Source organism: Delphinus delphis, chromosome 1 (assembly GCF_949987515.2).
Source record: "Delphinus delphis chromosome 1, mDelDel1.2, whole genome shotgun sequence".
Classification (NCBI taxonomy): domain Eukaryota; kingdom Metazoa; phylum Chordata; class Mammalia; order Artiodactyla; family Delphinidae; genus Delphinus; species Delphinus delphis.
Genome location: NC_082683.1, coordinates 31495931 through 31513957, shown reverse-complemented (window position 1 = coordinate 31513957; position 18027 = coordinate 31495931). Strand labels below are relative to the sequence as shown.

At 41.5% G+C, this 18027-nt stretch overlaps 1 protein-coding gene across 14 annotated transcripts in view; it reads right to left on the bottom strand.

Moving 5' to 3' along the window:
- MACF1 (microtubule actin crosslinking factor 1) overlaps positions 1 to 18027 on the bottom strand; it is a 341652-nt gene that overhangs the window by 103620 nt on the left and 220005 nt on the right. For 10 of the 14 annotated variants that reach the window (XM_060019755.1, XM_060019769.1, XM_060019756.1 and 7 more), the window contains 9 exons: positions 15917 to 16150; positions 13519 to 13668; positions 12355 to 12588; positions 11044 to 11253; positions 8288 to 8806; positions 7314 to 7490; positions 6935 to 7058; positions 5913 to 6121; positions 5215 to 5532 (listed from right to left, as the gene is read on the bottom strand). In XM_060019755.1, the coding sequence (XP_059875738.1) occupies positions 5215 to 5532; positions 5913 to 6121; positions 6935 to 7058; positions 7314 to 7490; positions 8288 to 8806; positions 11044 to 11253; positions 12355 to 12588; positions 13519 to 13668; positions 15917 to 16150 (2175 nt within the window). The remainder of the gene's footprint in view (positions 1 to 5214; positions 5533 to 5912; positions 6122 to 6934; positions 7059 to 7313; positions 7491 to 8287; positions 8807 to 11043; positions 11254 to 12354; positions 12589 to 13518; positions 13669 to 15916; positions 16151 to 18027) is intronic. The other 4 variants (XM_060019791.1, XM_069540975.1, XM_060019796.1 and 1 more) reach the window with 1 other exon arrangement.

Sequence of the window (18027 nt, the reverse complement as noted above, 5' to 3'; positions counted from 1 at the left end):
GGAGTTTTGCATCTATTTTCATCAGTGATATTGGTCTGTAATTTTCTTTTTTTTGTAGTATCTTTGTCTGGTTTTGGTATCAGGGTGACAGTGGTCTCATAGAATGAGTTTGGGAGTGTTCCTTCCTCTGCAATTTTTTGGAAGAGTTTGAGGAGGATGGGTGTTAGCTTTTCTCTAAATGTTTGATAGAATTCACCTGTGAAGCCTCTGGTCCTGGACTTTTGGTTGTTGGAAGATTTTTAATCACAGTTTCAATTTTACTTGTGATTGGTCTGTTCATATTTTCTACTTCTTCCTGGTTCAGTCTTCGAAGGCTATACCTTTCTAAGAATTTGTCCATTTCTTTCAGGGTGTCCACTATATTGGCATAGAGTTGCTTGTAGTAGTCTCTTAGGATGCTTTGTATTTCTGTGGTGTCTGTTGTAACTTCTCCTTTTTCATTTCTAATTTTATTGATTTGAGTCCTCTCCCTCTTTTTCTTGATGAGTATGGCTAATGGTTTATCAATTTTGTTTATCTTCTCAAAGAACCAGATTTTAGTTTTATTGGTCTTTGCAATTGTTTTCTTTGTTTCTATTTATTTCTGCTCTGATCTTTATGATTTCTTTCCTTCTACTAACTTTGGATTATGTCTGTTCTTTCTCTAGTTCCTTTAGGTGTAAAGTTAGATTATTTGAGATGTTTGTTGTTTCTTGAGGTAGGCTTGTAATGCTATAAACTTCCCTCTTAGAACTGCTTTTGCTGCATCCCATAGGTTTTGGATCGTTGTGTTTTCATTGTCATTTGTCTCTCGGTATTTTTTGATTTCCTCTCTGATTTCTTCCGTGATCTTTTGGTTCTTTAGTAACGTATTGTTTAACCTCCATGTGTTTGTGTTTTTTACATTTTTTTCCCCTGTAATTGATTTCTAGTCTCATAGTGTTGTGGTCAGAAAAGATGCTTGATATGATTTCAGTTTTCTTAAATTGACTGAGGCTGCATTTGTGACCCAAGATGTGACCTACCCTGGTGAATGTTCTGTGCGCACTTGAGAAGAAAGTGTAATCTGCTGTTTTTGGATGGAATGTCCTATAAATATCAATTAAATCTATATGGTGTATTGTGTCATTTAAAGCTTGTGTTTCCTTATTAATTTTCTGTTTGAATGATTTGTCCATTGGTGTAAGTGAGGTGTTAAAGGCCCCCACTATTATTATGTTACTGTTGATTTCCTCTTTTATAGCTGTTAGCAGTTGCCTTATGTATTGAGGTGCTCCTATGCTGGGAGCATATATATTTATAATTGTTATATCTTCTTCTTCGATTGATCCCTTGATCATTATGCAGTGTCCTTCCTTGTCTCTTGTAACATTCTTTATTTTAAAGTCTATTTTACCTGCTTGAGTATTGCTACTCCAGCTTTCTTTTGATTTCCATTTGCATGGAATATCTTTTTCCATCCCCTCATTTTCAGTCTGTATGTGTCCCTAGGTCTGAAGTGGGTCTCCTGTAGACAGCATAAATATAGGTCTTGTTTTTGTATCCATTCAATGAGCCTGTGTCTTTTGGTTGGAGCATTTAATCCATTCACATAAAGGTAATTATCAATATGTATGTTCCTAGTACCACTTTTTTAATTGTTATGCATTTGTTTTTGTAGGTCCTTTTCTTCTCTTGTGTTTCCCACTTAGAGAAGTTCCTTTAGCCTTTGTTGTAGAGCTGGTTTGGTGGTGCTGAATTCTCTTAGCTTTTGCTTGTCTGTAAAGCTTTTTTTTTTTTTTTAACATCTTTATTGGGGTATAATTGCTTTACAATGGTGTGTTGTAAAGCTTTTGATTTCTCCATCAAATCTGAATGAGATCCTCGCTGGGTAGAGTAATCTTGGTTGTAGATTCTTCCTTTTCATCACTTTACGTATATCATGCCACTCCCTTCTGGCTTGTAGAGTTTCTGCTGAGAAATCAGCTGTTAACCTTATGGGAGTTCCCTTGCATGTTATTTGTCATTTTTCCCTTGCTGCTTTCAATAAGTTTTCTTTGACTTTAATTTTTGCCAATTTGGTTACTATGTGTCTTGGAGTGTTTCTCCTTGCGTTTATCCTGTATGGGACTCTCTGCGCTTCCTGGACATGGGTGGCTATTTCCCTTCCCATGTTAGGGAAGTTTTCGACTATAATCTCTTCAAATATTTTCTCTGGTCCTTTCTCTCTCTTTTCTCCTTCTGGGAACCCTATAATGCGAATGTTGTTGCGTTTAATGTTGTCCCAGAGGTCTCTTAGGCTGTCTTCATTTCTTTTCATTCTTTTTTCTTTATTCTGTTCCACAGCAGTGAATTCCACCATTCTGTCTTCTAGGTCACTTATCCATTCTTCTGCCTCAGTTATTCTGCTATTGATTCCTTCTAGTGTAGTTTTCATTTCAGTATTGTATTGTTCATCTCTGTTTGTTTGTTCTTTAATTCTTCTAGGTCTTTGTTACACATTTCTTGCATCTTCTTGATCTTTACCTCCATTCTTTTTCCGAGGTCCTGGATCATCTTCACTATCATTATTCTGAATTCTTTTTCTGGAAGGCTGCCTATCTCCACTTCATTTAGTTGTTTTTCTGGGGTTTTATCTTGTTCCTTTATCTGGTACATAGCCTTCTGCCTTTTCATCTTGTCTATCTTTCTGTGAATGTGGTTTTTGTTCCACAGGCTGCAGGACTGTACTTCTTCTTGCTTCTGCTGTCTGCCCTCTGGTGGATGAGCCTATCTAAGAGGCTTGTGCAAGTTTCCTGATGGGAGGGACTGGTGGTGGGTAGAGCTGGGTGTTGCTCTGGGGGGCATAGCTCAGTAAAACTTTAATCCACTTGTCTGCTGATGGGTGGGGCTGGGTTCCCTCCCTGTTGGTTGTTTGGCCTGAGGTGACCCAACACTGGAGCCTACCCGGGCTCTTTGGTGGGGCTAATGGCAGACTCTGGGAGGGCTCACGCCAAGGAGTACCTCCCAGAACTTCTGCTGCTGGTGAGACACAGCCACCCCCCTCCTCTTCAGGAGACCCTCCAACACTAGCAGGTACGTCTGGTTCAGTCTCCTATGGGGTCACTGCTCCTTCCCCTGGGTCCCGATGCACACACTACTTTGTGTGTGCCCTCCAAGAATGGAGTCTCTGTTTCTCCCAGTCCTGTCTAATTCCTGTAATCAAATCCCACTAGCTGTCAAGGTCTGATGCTCCAGGAATTCCTCCTCCCTGTTGCCGGACCCCCAGGTTGGGAAGCCTGACGTGGGGCTCAGAACCTTCACTCCAGTGGGTGGACTTCTGTGGTATAAGTGTTCTCCGGTTTGTGAGTCACCCACCCAGCAGTTATGGGATTTGCTTTTATTGTGATTGCGCCCCTCCTACTGTCTCATTGTGGCTTCTCCTTTGTCTTTGGATGTGGGGTATCTTTTTTGGTGAGTTCCAGTGTCTCCCTGTCGATGACTGTTCAGCAGTTAGTTGTGATTCCGGTGCTCTCACAAGAGGGAGTGAGAGCACGTCCTTCTTTACGCCATCTTGAACCAATCTCCAACCTCCGATACTTTTTAATTCCCAAAATAGTTTCTTCAAGATAGATATTATTATTCCATGAGAATTTAGTCAACTGTTGATCCTTTAGAAAGCAGTCTTGGAAAATCTGAGCTTTCTTAATGTTTCACATATTTAAAAATAAAACTTTACAAAGAAAAATAAAATCCTAGAGTTGAATACAAATAGAAACAAAGAAAGCTAATTATATAAGAAATTACAGGGGAAAAAAAATTCAGGTAACTTTGAACATAGTATACAGTAGGTCAGAGTCTCAGGACAAAAAGAAATCTGAAGAAATCTTGAATTTTACTTAGTAGGTTTGTTATTGGTAGAAATAATAGTGTAATTCCAAAGTGATCTTATTTTATTGTAGGATATAGCAAATAATATATTAAGTTGTTGGAAATGAGGGTTCTCCCTGTGGGCAGAGGAAGATACAAATAGGGAATGGAGGAAGAATCCTATGGTGTTGAGTTCAAGCTGGATTATCAGTATGAATACATGATATAAAAAACTTTCAAGATTTCCTAATCCTATCCACTTAAGGGACCTAGAAGCAATGACACCCTAACGGGCTCATCTACTTATCTGGATTTTGATATCTAATCACACTTCTCCGGTAAAAATAAGGCTCCTTGGAGAAACAGGTGATTTCAGGTATGGGACAGGGAAACTACAAGGTGACCATGACACATCTTATTGTGCCAGAAAGTAAGAGAGTACTCATATACTGGTAGGGACATGTCAAAAAGACCAGGAGACAGCTTAAAGGGGCACCCACTGACCAAATTTGAAAACGTTTGAGCATAAAAAATAACAATGATGATAATGAAAATAGAAGCCCATAGTGATACTCTTTTATATATTTATAAAGAGAGAAAAAACGGCAATTGGTGGATCCAGGTGAAAAGTATGCTGATGTTTATTGTGCTGTTCCTTTTACTTTTCTGTAAGTTTAAAAATTTTCAAAACAAAAAGCAAAAAGTTAGGAGAGCAAACCAAACAAAACAATGAGATTGCAGTACAATATGGAAAACGTTAGATAGTTGGATAAACCCAAGGCAGCGATGTGAGAATCCAACAATGTTGAGGTACTACAGGTGGGAATGTGGGCAGGTGCAGCCATTCTGGAGCTCAAGTTAGCTACTACTTGGTCAAATTAGGTACAGGCAGGTACTATGACCCAGCAATTCTGTTCCTGGATATACATCTATATCTACAGGAGGTAATAACTCTTCACCAAAGATTTTCAGCTCTGCACCTACTAGATATATGGTAGGATTACATTTCTCCACCCCCTTGAAAGTCAGCTATGGTCACGTGAAACTTGCTTTGACTAATAAAATGTAAATGGATATGATATGTCCTCTTCCCCTTGCAGTAGTAATCGTGAAAACATATGTCAGGATGAAGTTTCCATCAACTTGAAAGACTGAGTGACCTTGATGAGCTAAGTATTCCTGCTGATGTGGGTTGAACATGTAATATGAGTGAAAAATAAATCTAGTCTGTGTTTTTAAAAAATGAACAAACAATATCTAGCTTACAGGATGGCTGTGAGAATTCTTTAAGACAATGCAGGTAAAGTTTCCAGTACATTGACTGACATATTATGTGTTCAGTAAATATGTTTTTTTCCTTGCCTTTCTTTCCCCTTTATTCTGCCCATCTGGCAGATATATCCTTACCTGGATCTGTTGGAAGAAATGTGCAATATCTTGATCTGGCTGATTCCCAGAGGCCAGCAACCGACTTTTGTTTTCCATGAATCGCTGCAGCTTATCAGAGAGATGCTCAAACATCTCTGCCTGGGGCAGAAGCTTCTTTAGGGAGCTCTCCTTTTCTTGCTGCTGTAGCCGGAGCTGTTCAAAGCGCTGGCTCACCTCGGCCAGTTTGCCCTGCAGCACTGCGGCCGAATTGCTGTCTGCCGTCTCCGTGAATCGGGTCACCATCTCACGTGTGGCCTCCAAGCTGCTCTTCTGCCGAGCAATGTCCTGCTTCAATTTCTGTCATCAAGAACACGTCTGTCAGCTCCTGGCTCACTTATTCCAGGATATCTGAGCCACAAACTAATAAGCTTCTAGTAACTACATGCTCACCTCCTCAAGGAGGGTTGGAGGATTGCAACTGAAACTTCAGAATACCATCAATACCCTCAGTTCTCCACCCCATGTGACCAGTGACTTTGCCATCACCACTTTTCCTCAAGCTTACCAATGGTTTGGAAATTGGGTAGACAAACCTTTACACGGATTAGTCGACATTTCTAAGTCTTATTAGAAGATTCATGGAAATGAATTCTTTTCCTGATACTTTTTCAAAATGATATCATTATGGAACATGGCAAATATACCCACTATGCTAACTCTTGGGGCGCAGGTCTCACCATGTTAGTGGCCAGGGCTTCCTGTATGACTCCTGATGACAGCGGTGCCACCTTCTCCTCTTCCAGGTTATTTTCAACTTCACCGATGGACTGTAACAAGCTGTCCAGGCTTTCCTGGACACTCTGAGACTGGGCAATGGCTTTCTGCAGCAGAGCAGAGCGCTCTGCCAAGCTACTGGAGAGGCTTTGGAAATGGCTGAGTATGGAATCTGGAAATTCAAGGCCATGAGAAGAGAGAGTGGGGACAATTTTTGTGTTGCACTTTAAAAAGAAAACATATTTAAATTGTACATGTTAGTTATAATAACAACAGAAATCAAGACAAACAGAAAGAAAAATAAGCCTAAATACATCACTATTTGAACCAAATTCAAGAAGCATTATATATTTAGCACCTACTAAGTGCCAGGAATTGTGCTCGATGCTGAGGACTAAAGATTATTATGATAAAGTCCCTGCCTTTTACAAACCTTAAAACTCTAAAAGAGAGCATAGGTAGTGGAAGGCACATCAACTAACCACAATAATAAAATCATAAGTGCTAGATTGGTACTAGGAGTACTGTACTAGAGAAACCCGAAGGAAGAATGATTAGTTCTTATCTTTTACTTCTTCTTGGGGGTCGGGGCGGGGGTGGTGTCAGGACTTTACAAAGGAAGTAACTTCCCGGTTACATCTTGAAGCACGAGCAAGATTTCATCATGCACGGTAAGGACTCAATAAATGTTAGCAGCTAAGCAATAGGAAAAACTTCAGGGGTAAAGTAATGAGGAAATGACTTGGGAAAGGAAAGAAGTTGGGTGTGGCTAGAAGGCGAGTGCCTGGGGAAAAGAGGTTGAAGTCAGACCATGAAGGCCTCGTATGGTGTAAGAATAAAGTTCATTAGAGGGTGAGCTATTCGTGTTTATATCCACAGCCCCTAGCTAGCACCACAGATACTTGTACAACACAATGTGATATGTTACAGAACAGAGGCACATACTAGGAATTAGGGGAACACTCTGGCTATTGCTGCTTCATACCTGTAGTTTCTTGAACATGCCTGTGGTCTGGGGCTGGCTCCCCTTCAATTTCCATGAAGTCATGAGCTACCTTTTGGAGCTTTTCTACAGGTACTTGATGCTCAGCCAATTCCTCCTGCAACTGCTGCTTGTCCATGAAAAAGGACAAAAGAAAACCATCACAAGTGCATAATCAAAGCTGGTTCTAGGGACTGAGAGCTACTGAGCAGCTTTATAGAATAAATTCTGTTTATCCATAGCCACAGACATCAGAATAAAGTTTTTAGGAATCATATGTTGTCCAAGGCATCCCAACCACCGCCTTTAACCTATGCAAGCATTTGCTTCGCTCTGAAGCTACTCTAAGCCATGCAGCACAACAGCTTGTGTATTGGCTCACCTTTGTGGTCACAAGCTGCTGTTGCAGGACCCCAGGGTCAGAGGCAACAGTTTCTGAGAGGAGCTTCTCCACGTTGGCCTCACAAGCTTTCATCCAGGCCTGCAGGCTTTCGGCACTGTTCTGGAACTTCTGATACTGGCCTAGCAGCAAGTTCAGGTGAGCGCCCAGTCGTGTACACTGCGCCATAAGGAAAAAAAAAAAAAAAAAGAAGAAGGGAAAGCAGACTTAAGTGGGTCAGGCCAAAGGCAGCAGCTTCCCAGGCACAGTCCAAAGAGCTCTGGCTATGTTACAGGGAACTGACTGTAACTACAGTTAAGGTTAGTGTGGGCCCCCACAGATAGATGGTAGCAACCATTTTCTGTAAGTGGGGTCCTGACTGTTTGAGCCATACTATCCACCTCCACTTTATTATACACCTGGGAAGGTTCAGTTGTATGACAAGCCATCAAAGAAATATACATCAGGTTGCAGGCAAAGGTGGGGACTGAGAGGTACAAAACGTGTTCCTTTTGGGGGTGAAAGATGTTGGCAAAAAGCACAAAACAGGTAAGAAGAACTGACTGGATTCTATGTCTTGGGAGCTAAAGGGAGTTCTTTGATAGGGAGGAAGATAAGGATTTACCCTAGATGTTCTGTCCAGGAATAAAGACTGTGTATTTGGTTTAAGTCTCCCTGTGCTCTGTCTCTTGGGAGGCCATGGCTGCTGGTCAGGACACAGGGAGGTGAGCACTTCCACCTTCACCACTGCAGTGAGACATACCCCTGGATATTGCTCAGATCAGGCATGAGCCCCTGGGCCTCTATATTTTGCAATTTTTCAGAACTCATAAACACTCATTCTACCCATGGTCAATCTACAAATCAGCTTGTTCACTGTGTCTGAGGTTCTTATTGTAAGCCCCAGAAACTACCCACAGTTGTGTGAGGGCTGCCATGACTGTTTCACCAGGGGCTGCCAGGAACCTCTCCTCTACCTTTGAATGGAGAGCACTGTATCTTTCCGTTGCATCCTTCAGCTTGTCCTTCACTAAGGTTCCAGTTGCTGATGGTTCTTTGCCTTCCTCAAGGCTGTTTTCTGTGTCCAAGACTTTCTGTCCTGAGATAGTCACAAATCTCAAGTCTCCTTTGTGGGAAATTACATCCTCCGAGAAGCTTCCCTGTCGCTTGAGTAGGGCGGGAAGGGCCTCGGGGCTGCTGTCTCGCTTGTGCATGTTCTCCAGCTCTTTCTCAGACCGTTCCAGCCAGTTTTCAAACTCTCGATGATCCTGCAGAAACTTCTGCAGCTCATCCCGTAGTGTCTGCACCTGCTTCAGTTCTGCCTCTGACTGGGCCAGGGAAGTCACATACTGCTCCTTTAGCTCTCCGAGCTTTTCTTGCAGCATCTGCTGCTCCTCGGGTGTGAGATTGTGGCCATGCTGGTCCAGGAAGGCCTGAGCAGACTGGGTGGCCAGGATGAAATTTTGCTGCTGAGACAGCAATTCTTGGTGACGAGCCTGGCAAAACCCCCCCCAAACAAAGGACAATCAGTAGGGAAACCACAATAACTTGTTTATGTCTACGGCTAGAAGTAGGAAGAGATCTCAATAGGTCACTTTTCCAGCTGCTCAGAAATCATTAATATCTCTCACTCTCTATGCATTATGCTATCTACTAATCCCAGATGAACTGACTCATCTAGGATCTGACAGTTTTCATGTATTATCTCATAATACTAGTGCCACCATCTGTAGTGTAGGCCGACCATATAATTCCCATATCAAGGATGGGATAAGTTAATACCAAAAAGGTGTTGTATGTCTTGACTAAGGTCATGCAGATAGTTAAGGGACAAATTGTGACTTGAACCTGACTCTCTTCATCACTAAACTACCCCAGATCTAAGAGAAGGTACAAATGGCCCACTAAAACTACCCACACTGATGGAAGGAGACAGTAAGCTGCATAAGTCATACATATGATGGCATAAAAACTGCAAATGCTAAGCTGTGAAATATGTCATTCACATATCCTTGATGACTGTCCCTACTAGAAAAAATGTTGGAAAATTAATTCTTTAAATAATTTGTATATTAGTGAGAATAGACTGTATTTCTGGATAGTACAGGTAATCTGTACGTTTTATTTGTATGTGTTATGTCTATGTACAGACATGTAGACCTTCTTTCTGTTTCAGTGGAACGTAAGTTCTTTTAGGACAGTTGTGGTTGCTTGGTTTTGTTCCTAAAATGTTCTTCCTGAGTCTAACAGAAGTCGCTGGGAGCTCAGTAAGTGTTCTTAACTATCCATACTGTTTATGCAACTCCCTAGAGAAGGACAATAGCAACCTGATAGCTTCAGCTTCTGACGTCATCTCAGGGAAGCTGGGGTGACAAATATATCCGGCTCAAAGAGACAGTAAGGGACAGTACTACAGCTTGTCTGTATACTGCCCAGATGTCCCCACTCTCATCCACCCACAGGTAAGACAGTGTCCTTCCTAGATGGAGCTGCCAGCAAGCAGTATCAGGAAGCCCCTGTGACAGCAGGACCATTTCTGCTCTGTGCCAAGACTGCCGTGGCTTTAGGGTACACACTGCAATGGATCTTCCAAGCACAGAAGCAGCATGCAAGAGGCAGAAATCCTATGAATACAAAATAAGGCAATGGCCCACACAGGCTGTTCAACAGAAGCATGTCAGCTAAACCAGTTTTGTACGCTATAAAGGGATCACTAACGTATGTGATCCGTGTGTCTTCTAAGTTCCCTGAATAGTCTTTCAATCATGTAATACAATACACCTGCATATGTCAGTTAATGTTTTGGAGATGGTGGATCTGGCTGGTTCACTGGTTTATCTCCAATACCTGTCATGCATCAGGCCCTCAATATTTGCTGAATAAATAGATGAGTAGAGATGAGTAAGAAATAGTTTCCTAAGGGCAGCAGGGAACTATTAAAAGGGTTAAGCAGGGACACAGCATCTTAAAAAGATCACTTAATAGTGTGGGAATGGATTGGAGGGTAAAAGCCAAGAGTCAAGGAGACCAGAAGTTACTATAACACAAGTGAGAGCTGATAGCAGCCTGAACTGCAATTAATTATCTTGATGGAGATAAAAACGTGTGGATGATTTTAAAAGAGCTATAAGAAGCGTGGGGTTTGATGACTGATTCAATATGGGAGAGTGAGGGAAGGAAAGGAATCTAGGGTGATGTTTAGTCCAGGCAAGCAAGTGGGAATATAGGAAGGAGAACATGTTCAGTGGGGGAGGGGTATTTTAGAAAATAGGAGGTCTAGTTCTCAGGTTGAGGTGCTTGTGGTTCCAAGCTGCAAATAGGCAGATGGATTTATACACTGGTTTGAAGCTCAGGGCAGGCATCTGGGCTGGAGACAAATATATACATGGAAACCACTAGTACAAATGGGAAGTGAGGTGTCGTGGGTGGATGAGATTACCCAAGGAAAATATATTCTGAAAGACGAGAAGAGGCCTAGGCTACAACCTGGAAGCATATCAGTATTTCAAAAGCTGGCCAGAGGAAAGGGAGGAGGATTATCAGGGCAGATAGTGCTATGGAAACAAGGGAGAAACTATTTCAAGGGGAGTGGTCAAGACTGTCAAGTCCACTGAGAAATCAAAGAAGATATGAACTGACAAGTGCTCACTGGACTTAGGGCAGGAGGTTATGGTGACTTGCCCAGGGCAGCAGAGATTCACCCAGCATTGTAAGAACAAGCTAACATGCTCACCTTCAACTTCTCACATTGCTTGTCCAGCGTCTCTGGGGCTTGGTTCACCCCCATGTGACCATCAGTGGTATCCAAGGCTCCTTTCTCCAGGTTACCTCCTGAGACCTGCTCCATCTGTCCACCCAATGATCCCACTGGGTGGGAAGTCAGCCAATCCAAGAGAGCATCGATCTTACTCCTGTTCTCTTCCAGTTCCTTTGCTGCTTTACTCTGAAAGCCACAGGGGGAGTCTAGTGAGAAGGCCTTAGATACTCAGCTATGAACCAAAGGTTAAGTAAAGGGGAAGACATTTAGGCTTAAAAAAAAAAAAAAAAAAAGCAGCAGCAGCTCTAAGGCTGGGTATAAACAGTCTTTGCATCCACAGAGAAAAATAAGCAGCTTCTAAATCTGTTGAAAAATAATTTAAAACAATCCCTAAATTTGATCTATATCTCACTGCTTTTAATAAAGGAGCAGGAGGGCGGCAAATCCCAGGATTTGAAAGGGCTTTGTTAAGAGATGATTTAGTCCTGGCACCTCCAAGCTTTATGGAATCCTTTCTAGGTACGCAGAAGTTATACACTGCCTTGGTAGGATAAAAAATAGCACAGTCACACTCAATTACCTTTCTGTTCTTCCTTAAGGAAAATGCAGACTACTCCCAGCAGTTTCTCTGCCAAGTAGAGCACTGAATTCTGAAACTTGTCTCTCAAATTCTATTTTCTGACTCTTCAAGTACTTTAATAAAACAGGTTATGCCAAGTGATATATTCATGTATTTCAGAATTCACCTTCAGGTAACTTACTTCTCTTTCCACATTCTCTACCTCCCTCATTAGTGTACAAGTTCACAGCCAGAAAAAGAACTTTGATTCAATAAGCCAGTGCTGAGTGGGGTGCAGAAGACCATGCGACTTTATCTTCTTTTAGGTTTATCCCAGTGCCATGACTTCCCACTGAAACTATAGTGGCAGCTTGAGGACAGCTTGTGGCCCATTAAGACTGTCCAGGTATTTTCACTAGTACCCTTGGATCACCAGTCCAGATTCATGTTAGAAATATGCCATTTGCTTTTTCCCCAAGGATGATGATGATGATGATGATGATGGCGATGATTTGGAATATGAACTTACTACCAATTATTCCTGACTTAAAGTCCTTCAGGATGTTTCTTATAAAAGTAAGTATTGGCTCACAGATCTGCTTCGGAATTAACCCTTTTTTGTGATTCTATGCTCTCTGTAAAGCAGTTTCCCTTCATTACCTTTTACTTGTGTAGGTACCAAAATTTTCTTTTTTGAAAAATACCAAGCATCACAGCAGTCTGGTTACCTTTTCAGTCTCCTGCTGTAAGGCTGAGGTCACCACTTCCTCCAGCTCCTTCTGGGCCAGCTTCGTCCTTTCCTGGAGAGCCTCATACTGCTCCTTAGCCTGATGAAGTTTCTCCCGGAGAGCTGTCAACTCATGGGGGCTCAGCTTAGCTTGGTTCTCTTCCAGGAACCCTTCAGTGTCTTTGACAACACTGGCAAATGAGGTGGCATGATTCTGAATGTCACCCTGTAAATCCTTAACATATGAAAACAGGATGGCAGAGGCTTCAACTTTAGAACTTCTAAGACCTCTCAACAGCATGAAGACGAATGACTAGGATGACATTATCTGCAATTGACGTATGTCCCTGAGTATAATTTGCTTAAGGTTTATGCCTAAACCAATGGAGATAATAAAATTTTAAATGCTTCTAAATTAAGAAACTTTTTTAATATTTAATTTTCTAAGAAAAATTTAAATTTAAATTTCTAAGAAGATATTTAGTGAAGACAAAAAAAAAACAGACCACCCATAAACATGATTTTTATTCTGCAATGAGTTATCCTCAAAGAGATCATTCTTCCATAAAGAAGAGTTGACAACAGGATTCTACCGGAGTTGAGGCCTGGTTGGTCCTTTATAACTCTCTTGGTTATCACTCCTTAATCCTCATGAGCCTATAAGGCCCAGAGTGATCTGGGTCCTACTCTCCAGACTCATCATTCACTAATCTTCCTTTTCTTCTTTGCAGTCCAATTGAACTAGCTTTCTTTCAGCTCTTGAATACACTGTGCTCGACCCCATTCCCACCTCCAGACTGATGTACAGGCCTCTGCCTGGCAATTTTCTTCTTCCTCCCACACCTTCATGCATCAACCCCTATGTACCCTCTGTTCCTCAGTTTAAGTGACACTTCTTTAAGGTAATCTTGATAACCAAGTCAAGACTGGGTCTCTCTGTTATATGTTCGCATGTAACTTTTCCTTTATAGATACAATACTGAATAAATTATATGTTCATTTTTGTGATTATTTGTGTAATGTCTGTCTTTTCCACCACACTGTAAGCTTCATGAGAGCAGGGACGTTTACTATTATGTTATTGGCACTAAGCACTGTGCCTGGCACATAGCAAGCCTTTATAAATACTTGAAGGAATGAAAAAAATGAGTTAACTGTTACTGACCTTCAAGTCACTTTGGTTCTTCTGCAAAGCAGAGAGATCCTGCTGGGTGGCTCTACCTTGATGGCCAGCCAATGCTCTTTCTGCCTGTCCTACCCAGTTGCAAAGATCCTCCAGTTTCTGGTGACAGGTATTTTGTTGTTTCTGCAGGGTCTAATTAAAATGCAAAGGGGCCAAGAGACAATTAATGATTCTCATTTTATAAATACAAGATAACTCCCTGAAATGTAAAACAGGAAGGTTATATCTCAAGGATGGAAAAGTTGGTGGGAGACTAGAGGAGGAAAAGGCACAGAAATCATATTCAGAAAGCTCCCCTCAATTGGATCGTCTGTTAATCTGGGGCTATGGTCGGGATTATAATCAGGGGTGATTTGGGGTGAGAACGCTCCCAGGTATTGGTCTGGAAGCTCCTTTGCCAGACTGCTGTTATTATCCTTGGAAATGGAGAACAGAGAGCCCAGATGCTTAAAATCCACAGATGATATTGGTGGTAATAATAAATTAGTGGTTCTGATCAATTCTACTGGAACTGGATGATACACTACATGTTAAGTCATAGTATGGAAAATTAGAAGGACTAGGCAAGGAGTAAAAATCAAGAAACTGGATAATTTATAAGCTAATTGAGTTTCTTAGTAATTGAGCTGATTTTATATAAATCAAATGTCTCACAAATGCAGACACCCATTAAATGGAATGATTACGTGCCAGGCATGAAGGGCTTGGCTATTTTGAGAAGGGAACTGCCCCAGAATAGCAACGGGCTCAGTCCTTCAGGTGTCTATACCATTACCCAAGAGAAAAGCCAGGCCAAGGGGAGGAGGGAGTACGCTTCTGTGCCTGATCCTTTCTCCAGACCTCTCAGTCGCATGACACTGAAGCACCTGATTGAGCAATTGAGCATGATGTGTTCTCCTGACCATCCTCCTAGAACCGTTTTCCACCAGTTTCTACCTTCTGATGGTGTTTTAGTCACCTGCACTTACAAACAGGTGCCCAAATTGGCCCTCTCTCCCCCTCTTTAGGACAAATAGAAGGGCTCTGGAAGAGAACTCCTAAGAGTTCTTCAGCTGTAAAACAGGATCTTCATGGGTTAGGATGGGTGCAGACTGAATCTGAAAAAGCAAAGCAAACAAGTTAACACACAGACATACACATGCATTCAGGGCAAATATAGAGAGAAGCAGAGCATTTCTGACAATAACAAGGTTAATAAACATTGTGGAATTAATTACACACTTAGAGAGAATGTTCACATGCAACTGTATCACCTTCTGCAGCTCAGGAGCCTATCCTGGATGTGGGCTGTGTCTTAAGGTGGCCCAGACCAATGCTATTTCGTTAATTATCCATAAGCTACACCAGGCTATATAAATTCCCAAGTGAGGACACTGCAAATTTCCAGATATGGAAGGTAACCTATTTCATTAGTATTTTACTTCAAATTCAATACAGTTGAAACAACTAAGCAGTAATAAGGGACATACAGACTTGACTTTAAGCCTTTAATATTCTTTAAGCCTGACTCAAAAGCTCAATTCTACTTTGCACAATATTTAATAAAAGAGACCCTGAGACAGTTTTGCTGATGACAAGGACAATTCTAGTATCATCTTGCTGAATTCCAACTTATTATTCAAACAGCAGAAATGGCATAAGCATCATTCTTGGTATTATAAGGTTATGATGTTACCATTAATGCAATTATGTTGAGTCCTGCAAGAAGAGGCTTGTGATAGAAGGTGGTGAGATGATTAGTTGTTTCTCCCCACCCCCCAAAATGTATCAAGAGTGTTTCTACACACCGTTTTCCAATAACTGAATAAGAACTGGGCACAACAGTGTAAAGAACGGTGCTAGAAAATAATAATTTCAAATGTGCTAAAAAATTAATATGATTCTGATAAAAATCTTTTTGTCAGCTGTTTGAAGGTGGTCAAGGAATCTTACTGTTAATCATTTGAAAAGCCCCAGAATAAAACTGATTTCAGGACCATTCTTCTCAAGAGCTCAGAGTACCTAAATGTTCCTAACAGTCCTCAAAAGAATGCTGACGGAGACAGTAGGAGAAATAAGGGCTAGGGATAAAATTTTCATTTGAAAGTCAGAGACTGTGAGACACAGTGACAGTAGAGTCTCGCTAAAAAGAAAACGCTTGCACATGCATACACACGTAAACACACGTATTCTCTCTCATACACACACACATAAAACCAAAAACACGGCAAGAAAAACGGCCAGAAGAGCTGCCTCCTGGACTAGAACCAAACTGGCCTGAACCAATCAAAACTGGTAAACGCAGGCTCCTGGAATCATGACAAACGGACTCTGGCCAGAAAACCCAAAGATAGAGGACATCCCAGAGACCAACTGAGCCCAGCTTCTGGTTCAGTCTGACCTTAAGCCGGGCTGCCTGCTCCATCTGTTGAAGACGGCCTTGCAAGGCATCCACCTGGGCTGTGGTCCGATCCACATGGTCCTGGAAGGACCTCTGCAGTTCATGCAGAAGCCTTAGCATCTGTCGGTTCTGCTGAGGAGGCAAGTCCTGGGCGTGCTCGGAGATAAAGAACTGAATATCAAAGGCAAGTGCATCCAGCTGAGATTTCCTCTCAGCCATGGGCTGTTTCAAATCCTAAGGTAAGTGGGGAAAGGAAGAAAAAGAAAAAAGAAAAGAAACTTCTTATTCTCTGTAGAAGCAGAAGCTGTTGGTTCTAATCAAAGAATCAACATGATCAAACAGAGGTTAATTTCTTGCATTTTTATAACTGACACTGATAATTTCTAGGGCCAAACCGAAGTCTCTCTCACTTCTGGCCTCTCCAAACCCCTCACATATTACAGTTAGGTTTCCTTTGCTAGCCCTTGATTTCTAAATGCACTAAGCTTTCAATTATTTATAGTAACAGAATTACAGTACAGCTAATCCCAGGTGTCTGTGAAAAAATGTATTTTTTTAAGTTTTGGAAAGTATAACATGAATTTTTGGTCTGAGATATATCTGTCTAATTGTATTTTCTTAGATTCAAATACCTATTTGTATTTGTCTAGTACCTGGTAGGCCAGAAGTGAGAAAATATTCAATTTATTTTTGGTTCACTGAAATTTGACTTTTAGAGTAAATAATGTTGCTTACACATTTTAAAACTGTAAAGGATTACAGTCAGACTTTCTTATATAATAGTTATATTGCTTCTTTAAAGCAGTAGAAAACTGCCTAAACACTAGACTTTATCTGTTTTCAGACAATTAAAAAGCATGCAATTTTCTCACAAACATTTAGTGATCATCAACTATGTTATACTGGATGCAATGAAAAACATAAAAACAAGTAAGATATCTACACATCTGTCACTTTGAAATTGAGCGTAGTCAGCAATCTTGAAAAGCAGGCTGGGAGGAGGGCTTCTAGATATTTATCACAAGACTATACTTCCTTCATGTGTGAACACATGGATTTGGGAAACTGTCACTAAGGAAAATGAGGCTTAGGCTGTGGCTCTCTTTCTATAACAGAATTTGTATAACTAGGCAAGGATCCCAATGCATGAGATGCTCTGTTTTCATATCTCATACTGTATCTTAGAAATTGTTCTCACCCTTGCTTCTTTTAGTACTCTGCCCGTGAACAGATAAAGTCTGCTACTCATTCCTCCAATGGTATATTTGGATAAAAGGCTATGAAAGAAGAAGGCAGGCCAACTCTTGCAAGATAAAGAGGGACGAGCTTGCATACAAGGAAGCCTGACCACAGACAACATTTAGGTCTGTATCTCCTAAGACTGGGGAAAATGAAGGGGATGGAATAGGAGGGAACATCTCTAGTTCTGCTCTGACTTTAGAAAGAGTTTTAGGAGAGGAAGATCTATAGCAGAGCATGGATAAACCAACGTGAGTATCACCTGATATTACTTTAAGTATAACCAAAAGAAACAACAATGTTGGAAGTGGGGATGGGGGGGAGAATCCTCGGCTCATATGTATCTCAGAATCTTTAACTTTCTCTCACTGACTTATAAAAAGAATCACATAACTTGGGAGTTTGACAAAAAGAAAACCATCTCTCGAGATCAGAGGTCGGCAATCTGCAGTCCCCGAGCCAAACCTGCCTGCCACCTGTTTTTGTAAATAAAGGTTTTTTTTTTATAAAATAAGTTCATATTTTCCAACTTCACTTTTTTTTTAAATTTATTTTTGGCTGTGTTGGGTCTTCGTTTCTGTGCGAGGGCTTTCTCTAGTTGCGGTGAGCGGGGGCCACTCTTCATCGCGGTGCGCGGGCCTCTCACTATCGCGGCCTCTCTTGTTGTGGAGCACAGGCTCCAGACGCGCAGGCTCAGTAGTTGTGGCTCACGGGCCCAGATGCTCCGCGGCATGTGGGATCTTCCCAGACCAGGGCTCCAACCCATGTCCCCTGCATTGGCAGGCAGATTCTCAACCACTGCGCTACCAGGGAAGCCCGTAAATAAAGTTTTATTGTAACATGTCCACAACCATTTGTTTATGTACTGTCTA